Source organism: Ruditapes philippinarum, unplaced genomic scaffold (genome assembly GCF_026571515.1).
Source record: "Ruditapes philippinarum isolate M1 unplaced genomic scaffold, ASM2657151v2 ctg14575_1_1_1_1, whole genome shotgun sequence".
Classification (NCBI taxonomy): domain Eukaryota; kingdom Metazoa; phylum Mollusca; class Bivalvia; order Venerida; family Veneridae; genus Ruditapes; species Ruditapes philippinarum.
Window position 1 is genome coordinate 1 of NW_026863954.1, and position 8,940 is coordinate 8,940.

Consider the following 8,940-nt stretch of genomic DNA (forward strand, 5'->3'; position numbering starts at 1 on the left):
ATTTTGAAAGAAGATGTCTAACGGCTTTCTCTATTTTCAGCTCTCATGATCTCTCATAAAAGGGGTCAATTGAAATGATATGAGCAAATGTAGGTGTGACTGTCACAAGGAAGCTACAGACCAAATTTGAAGTAAATCTGTTTAGAGGTTTCAGAGAAGATGATTGTTGACGCATGACGACGGACGATGGACGCCGGACCATCCCCATTTGATGATGAACCTTTGGTTCTGGTGAGCTTACAAAAGGGGCACCAGCGGTCATCGCTGGAAACTTGCATATGAAATGAGTGGTATAAAACAAAGCAAATTGTATTTTCACGTGGGGAATATTTATTTTCCTATAAATTATTATAAATGAAAATATACATTTTCCTGCATAGGAAACATGAACGACAACACAGTTTTCATTGGAAATGTACATATATGTAGCAGAAATAAACGAAATGAAGCTGTCTAATTTATCTATGGTAATTACATTTGATAATTGAAATACTAGTGTTATCCGATCACTTATATTTAGGGAAATTATTCACTATCTTCGATAAAAAAATCAGAGCTATTAATTTGAGCTATTAATTATGAAACACATACCTTTAATAAACGTATTTGGTTGAATGACATCAAGGTCCTCTTTATTTGTTTCAATTCTTTCTTCATGTTTCGCATATTCTTTCAGCTGTTCCTGATTCGCCAGTAATTTATTTCCTAAATCATTTATTGTTTCTCTCGTTTTCTTGATTTCCTTTACACATGATTCTTTCAACTTTGATTCTGAACTATCTATTGTTCTATTCTCTTCATCATCGCTTGTCAGAATCCCTTCTTCCCTGTTCGTGTGTCCCGTTTGTGATTTTAACATAAACGATTTAAAGTTATCTTTTATATGTTTTAATTCGTATCTAAGTGATTCTAATGCTTTATCAGTGTCTTCGCGATACTGTTTTAACTCGGACATTTTAATTTCTAAACCATCTTGTTTCTCCTTTAAGTCTTTGTAACTTACAGTAAGAGAGTTGACATTCTCTGTGAAGTATGATATCAGAATATCTTTCAAATCAGATTTTGTTTTCTTACACATCTTTTTAATTTCGACTATTTTTTTTGTAAAATCACCTATCTGATTAACCATCAAGGTTACGTTCTCTGTTAAATCTTTTATTGTATCTGACCAATCGCTATCATTTGATTTATCTTCTAGCAAGGCTGATAAACACTCTAACTTGTTTAATAAATGCTTCTGTGAACATTTAGGGGGCGATAGAAGACCATCGCAATAGTTCGGGTTGTAACAACGTCCATAGCTTCTACAACTTGACCGTGTGTCTTGATTTTCATGTACACTGGTACAAAAAGTGTAATCATATGTTAAGATAAAGTACACCACTGCATACTTCATTGTCTCCATTTTACCTGCAATATAATCATCATGTACTTTACCGACTGAGCTCTAGGGGGCAGATTATGATGTTCATATCTTTTGCCTTTTTCACCCGCTCTTCTCTACCAAAATTATATAACAACGTATTACGTTATTGTGTAAAATAAAAGCATATTAGTAGTATTGAAATACAAAAATTAAAATACAAAAATTGAAATTACTATAAAAATATAGGCGGTTATTAATCAGCCAAACTAATATATCAAGAAAAGGTAACTCTTGAAGTAATATTTGATACAATTACATTCGTGTTACGTCCCTTTACTCGTAATGTCCTTGCTAGAATAACGTCATATTCATACTGTAACTTTTATGGGTTTTTTTCAATCACACTGACACTGAAATGGCAATATAATGCTTTCTTTACAGGTTAGAAAAGGCTAAATCAAGAATTCAACATGTGGATGAAGCGTGCTATAGAGGTCTGACTCAATATGTCGAGGTCGTGGGCTCAAATATCAAAATAGAGGTGAACTGTTATCTAAGCCAATGGAGGTGATATCTCCTTTAGACACACAGACAGATGTCATCTGTTGTGACTTGTTAATTCAGCACAAATGGTGGGGCATACACATTAATGAAAAAACAAATAGGACGAACTACAAAATTCTCACCTGAAAACGGTACATATTACTGATATAGATATAAGTATTTTGTTCCGAAATTTCTTATAGTGTATCAGTTCAAATCAAAGATTGAGGTCTATCACATTAATGGCAACCAAATAACAACACGTTTTACAATGTCGAACCGGAAAACGTGAATGGTGCATATAACTTATATGGATATAGGTATTGTTTGTTTGTTTGTTTCATTTTAAGCCTTTTCCCAACAGTATTTCAGTCATATAGGCGGGTAGTTTCCTAACCATCGTTCCTGGAGAGTTACACCAGTACTAGACTACCTTCCTCCGCACTAAACTACCAAAGCATCTCCCGGGGATCGAACCCACCCCAAAATAATATTTTTTCCATAAAAACGTTTAGCTTAATAACTGTCAAAATTTGATCAAAAATCCCCTCATAACAACCCTACAAGCTCATTCTTAAACATTTTATAATGGAAAATTACAAAAGAAACTTTTTAAATTTTAAAAACAGATGGCCTTTTTTCATTGAAATAAAAATTTTTATTTTAAAAAAGCGTAAAAATTGTCTTTTTCTAGCAAAAAATGAAAGTGTCATGATTTTCCCTACTTTTGGTGAAAATTTCCAGCATGAGATCGATAGGTTCAATCTTATCGACTTAGGAAACACAATTTTTACTTTATAAATTTTTTGATACGCCACAAATATCCGTCCCCAGAATGTGGAAAAAACGGGAATGTCCTTTTTCCCAAATGGCAGAAACCAAAGGGGGAAAACAAAAACAAAAAAAACCGGGCCCAATGTCTTTTGGTTTTTAGCTAATAAAGAAAAAAAGTACGATACGACTCAAGGGCATTATTTTTTTTTGGAATCCATTAACAAATTTTTACGGGAAATTAGCGTCCTAGCAACTATAGGAATTTAAAAATTTTTATCACAACCCGGGCCGATTTTGCGATCCTATAAATGATGCACGCCGGGCATAATTTTACGTGACTTCTTTTACTTAACAAACATAGGAAAAGACGCGCTAAATTTAGCTTATACTATAGTCCGTCAATAAAAAATGACTCTTTTTTTCATTTTTAACGGTATTTTTTGGGTATTAAAAAATAGAATTTTAAATCGTGAATTCTTTACTGAATTTATTGCACTCGTTGAATAAAATAATATTATGCTCGCCAGAGGCTCGCATAATATAATTTTATTCAACTCGTGCAATAAATTCAGTATTGAACTTACACTCATTCAATATCCTCTATATCTGTCATAGGTCCGAACCGCAACATTTTTTTTTCTTGCATATTCTGCCACATTATTTCATAAATAAAAGGGGTTTCCTCAAAATTTAAAATTTTATGTTCATGGAAAAATAAATCATTTTATCCCAACTAAATTTTTTTACAATTCTTAAACTTCAACTTAAAAAACAAAATAAAAGACTTTCTCCCATAACACAATCCCTTCTAAAAAAGATTCATTTTAACGCGGGTTTATTTTTTTAAAACGCGTAAAATGACGTTGTTTTTGGACCGACTCGTTGCAACCCCCCATCCCCATTTAAAATTCCGGCCCCTGGGAAAAATCACGGAAACGCGAGTTGTTTATATAAAAACAGTAAAATACTACACATTAATTTTCCCAACTACGTTTTTAATTATTATTTTATTAATAACCAAAATTTCTATAGCACTCTTTTTTATAATAAAAATGTTCAAAAGTCTTTACATAAATCGATAAAAAAATATTATCACACATCCTGCATTTTGGACTCCGTAAAAATATTTACGGCCGTGCATAATTTTGATGACTCATTTGCGTTATAGAAAATGTGAAAAACGCGCTAAATGTTACGTTATACTTTAAAGGGGCCCTCAATGAAAAAAAGCTCTTTTTTCCACTTTTAAAAGTCTTTTAAATTTTTTGGGGGATTGATAAATTGAAAATTAAAATTTGTTAACTTACTTATTTTTTTCACTCGTTTTAAAAAAAATAAATTATGCTCGCCAGAGGGTCGCTTTTAATTTTTTTTTTTCAAAAACTCGTGCCCAAAAATTTTCCCGTATGAACTTTCATCATTCAATATCCTCTATTCATTAATTTTAATTAAAAAACATAAGTACAACTTAATTAATAAAACCTTTAAAAAAATAAGATAACTAAACATAAAGGTTAAAAATCAGAACATTTTTGTTTAAAATCAAAACAATTAAAAAACCGAAATATAGCAAAAGTAGTACATGTATTATTTAGAACTAACGTCCATAGAACTTTATGAAATAAAAGTGTTTTTCGGCTCTCTTAAAAAAATGCAGGTATTACCCCTCTAACGTCAGGGGGTAACGCTTCCAAATTTTCCCGCGGGTTTGGAACACCTGTCACCATATCGTACTGTCCGAGATTTAGGCACAACTAATGTCATTGAGTTATTCTGGGACCTCAGATACACGCGAACAGGAAAACAAGGGGCGTGGTGGCCCTGAGTCGCTCACAAGAAACAACTGTTTTTCATTGTAGAAAATATTTTTCAAATTATTTTGCCAAAAGGCAAGTCCAGTTCAACTTTAACCTGCTTCTCCAGTTAAATACTTTCACAACACTGTTTTTTTTCCTTCATAATAATATACAATAGGCCTAAGATGGTGCTAGATCACTCATTTGACCCATAAATTTTAAATTGTTCCCCCAAAAAAATTGAAAAAAAATTTTTGGGCCCTTAATTTTTTGGGAAAAATGCTTTGTAAGTATTTTTAAATGTTTAAATTTTGGGTTCCCTATGATACTTTTAGAATAAATGCAATTAAATAACTCTACAGCTTTTTTAATTTTAAAGGGGTTTTTTTTATAACTTTTGGAATAAAATACAAAAAATGCCCCCACGAAAAATATGAAAGGTGTGTACTTGGAAATTTTAACATTTTTGGCCCAGAAAGATTAAAAAACATTTTTTTTTGTAACATCCCTGTACAAAAATTTTTACTCTGTATTTTTCCCAAAAAAAGCCTTTTTTTTCAAAAAAATCCCCTTTATAGCAAATTACACCAGCTTTACACCTGTACTATGAACGAAATATGTAAATAATCCGTATTTTTATTCTGGTCCAAAATAGAGTTGCACTTTTTACAGCTGTTTTCAATCCATGTGTAAAATTGTACAGGTATAGAAATACAAGTGTATAATTTTTCAGCTCAAAATTACAGGTGTAAAATTTTACAGGTAAAACATATAGGTATTCTTATTATTTAAGGGATGAAAAAACACACACTCTTATGCAGATATATTTGGTGCAAATATCTTTTTCATGGAAATAAATGCAGCTTGTTGAGAAATATTATGCATTTGATGCTACTCAATCTTTGAAAATAATTAAGAAATAATTGAGGGAAAACTATCTTTTTAAAGCAAATGCTTACAATATTCAAGCACAAACAACAGACATTATCCAATCTCAATAGTTCACAATTTTACCCTCTGCTAAGGTGAGCTGAAATATCACTGTAGTAAAATAGTCTAAAATTCAAGTCTGAACATGAAAAAATATCACAAGTAGGCCAGCTGAAAATTTTAAATTAAGTCAGGAAAAAATTTTTAACCCCCTGAAAAATTTTTCAAGTAGGAAATTTAAAAAAAAGGGGAAAAACTAGGTAAAGCGATATCATAAAATCCCAAAAGTAGTCCAGTTTAAATATCTTAATTAAATTTCCCGCATTAAATTACTTTTCCCTTTAAAAATTTCAAAGTTTTAAAAACCCCAAAAAAAAATTAGGTGAAATGGTTTCAAGTTTTACATCAATAACAGCTCAACTTATACCAAAATTCAATTATGGACATGACACATCAGGTTCAACAGTGTGTCCCAAAGTATATTGAAATGTGCTTTCTCCAAGTTTGAATCCATTTCAACAATGATTGAAAAATATTACAACAATTTTAACAAAATTCAATAAAAAATTAAGCATACAAACTCATCTTTGTAAGTAAGGTACAGGAAACAAATTTAATCTTTCTTTAGGCCGAATTGTATTTCCACACTGACCTACAAATGACAATTTACTGTACAATTGAACTTTGTCATAGCGCATGTCTAGTGAGTTTGGGGTGAGGGTCTTATTTCAAATGAACAATGTGCAGATATGTTTACTGTTCAGATAAAAAGCACATTGTGTTTTAATTGATTCAATGTACATGTAAAAGTATTCTTGGTTTAAACATATTTTTATTCAAGGTAATATATACATGTTAATAATTTACAATTTAAGCAGAAAGGAATTGGACCGAGAGCTACAATAGCTCATGGTAGTCCTTTCCTTAAAGAAAATACCAACATTTACTTGACCAGTATTAATTAATTAATTAATTAATTTAATTTAGCATTTACTGTATTGCATAGCTGTATACTATCAATTAAGTATTACATATGTCTGAAAACATTTACATTTAAAATAAGTATTATAGAGTTTTAAAAATAACAGTGTGTTGGTATCTTTATGTCCTTATAATATGCTCCAGTTATTTCATAAATGACCTCAAATAATTTCAACAGCAAACAGGTCATTAGTCCCAGCTATTGAATCTTCTTTTAGAAAAATTGCATAACATGTTCACATGTATGAAAGACATTCCAACATGAGTTGTTTTCCTTTCATAAAAGATATACTATGCTCTTCCTTGAGTAAAGTATTTAAATCAAAGAAATTTATTGAAATCTATGAAATTCTTACAAAAAATGTCTACTTTCAATAAAAGAATGAATAAACTATTCTTAATACTGGTCAAGTAAATGTTGGTATTTTCTTTAAAATTCTGCCAGTTTTTTAATGACACTATTATTATATTTATATTGTGTTATCCTATAGTGTATAGAATTTTAAACATAACATATCTTCTTTGTATTAAGTCAAAACATGTTTATTCTATATTTACAAAAAGACTCTAGACTATAGCAATTATCAATATTTTTCATTAGATTTGAGCAGCTATGGCCTGTGGTATTTTAGCTTAAGCAGTCCCTCAAAGGGGCCATTCAAAATAATGTGAGCAAATTTAATAAAAGACTACATAAGAATGCTACAGACAAAGTTTGGTGACCATCCATCATTTACTTCAGTACAAGCGTGTTTGAAGGTTTTTTCTATTTTTAGCTAAAGAGGCCCCTAAAAAGGGGCCAATCAAATTAATATGAGCAAATTTGATAAAAGTCTAATTAAGAATACTACAGACAAAGTTTGGTGATCATCCAATTAGTTCTGTAGAAGAAGATGTCTTAAGGTTCTATGTTAAGTTCTCTTGACCCCTTAAAGGGGTCTACTGAAATGATATGAGCAAATTTATTTGAGACTGTCACAAGGATGCCACATACCCAATTTGAAATAAATCTGTCCAGCGGTTTCAGAGAAGATGATTGTTGACGCATGACGACGGACGACCGCCATCCCCCTTTGATTCTAATAGCTCACCCTGAACCTTCGGTTCCGGTGCGCTATAAACTCATACAATTTAAACAGCTCAGAAAGAGCGAATGTAGGTTTTTAAGACGTTATGTTTTTTCTCCTTATATGCGACGTTTGAATGTATGGTAAACACTTCTGAGTTAATTTGAGGTAAAACTAGCAAAGTCTTAATGTGTTAAGTACTACTGAAAGGAAGCAAGCAGATAAATTCGCTTGTTGCACTTTGTTTTATAAGGTAACGCCGGTTTAGTAAATGAAGTACCAGATGAACGTTTGTTTCTTGACTCGCATTCTTTACCGTTAATATCATGCATATACCGTATAATGATGCGCTCGATTAATACAATAGCCAGAAGCATACCATAATACAAGAATGAAGATACATTTCATCTTTTTTATATTACTTTTTAACTATTTAAAAGAAAACAAAAGCGTACCTCTATATATTCCGAAAATATCTTTTCAACAATGTGTCACACGTAACTAGACAAGTTGTACAGATAACCTCGACTCATCAATCACTGATTACTTTTGCAAAATCTTCATTATCTGTTTGTAAATTCACAACTGATAAAAACATGTATGTACAAATGACATTCAAATATGCATGCACAACTATCGAGCCCGTGTCCTTCAAATACAAGGTATATTGGCGTTGACAATCTGCGGTATTCTTGACAATGTTTGATTAATAAAAAATGCCTTATTTAGGCCCCTAACCCTTGTTTTTTTGAGAAATGTTGTTTAAAAAGTGATCATTTTTTCGGCGTTATTACAAAGTCAATGGTCCAGTCAACATTTTTGCCAAGTTTGATTAGGATTGAAGCAGTTTCTTTATGAGACAAAATGCTCATGCAGTAATGGGTTAATAATTTTTTTTTAAAAAATTCTACAAAACAACAATATTTCCTCAAATTTATATGTTATGCATGGAAAAACGCAATTTGGGTAATTCCAGGTATTTTCATAATTTTCTGTAAACCCATTAAACAATAGAGATGCCTTTTAACGCCTTTTTCAAACACCCCATTTTGTGCTGTCTCAATTAGTGAAAAAATCATTTAGGACCTCAACACCTGCTTTTGTTTGAGAAATGTTGTTTAAAATTATGACCACTTTTTCGGCGCGCCCCCTATCCAAAAGATACATCGGGGGTTGCCAGAAGGGGGATGTGCCCCTTTCTGTTTGTGGGGTTGAAGGGGAGGGGGCGGCAGTCCCCTTATCGCCAAGAAAGTTTGGACTTGAGAGAGGCTTAAAATGACCCTCTATCGCAATCCATTGAGAAGTTGCAGCAATTGGAAATCTATTTGATGGAAAAAATCAACGCAAACTAGTGATTTTTGGCAATTTCGAGATGTCCCCTCGTTGCCTTGGTAACAGGAAATGTAAGACTGAGCACGTTATTACAAATTCAATATTTGTGCCAATTTTTAACAAGAGCCATGTCAACATGGCCATCCCCCGC

At 31.9% G+C, this 8,940-nt stretch overlaps 1 protein-coding gene across 1 annotated transcript; it reads right to left on the bottom strand.

Annotated features, from left to right (window-relative positions):
- Positions 1-591: 591 nt before the first annotated feature.
- On the bottom strand, positions 592-5,578 carry LOC132723930 (uncharacterized; the record flags this gene model as incomplete). The annotated part of the gene is made up of 3 exons (XM_060708736.1): positions 5,439-5,578; positions 1,683-1,776; positions 592-1,410 (listed from the first exon to the last, which is right to left on the bottom strand). A coding segment is annotated over exon 3 (814 nt), but the record flags the coding sequence as incomplete, so codon positions are not given.
- Positions 5,579-8,940: the final 3,362 nt, after the last annotated feature.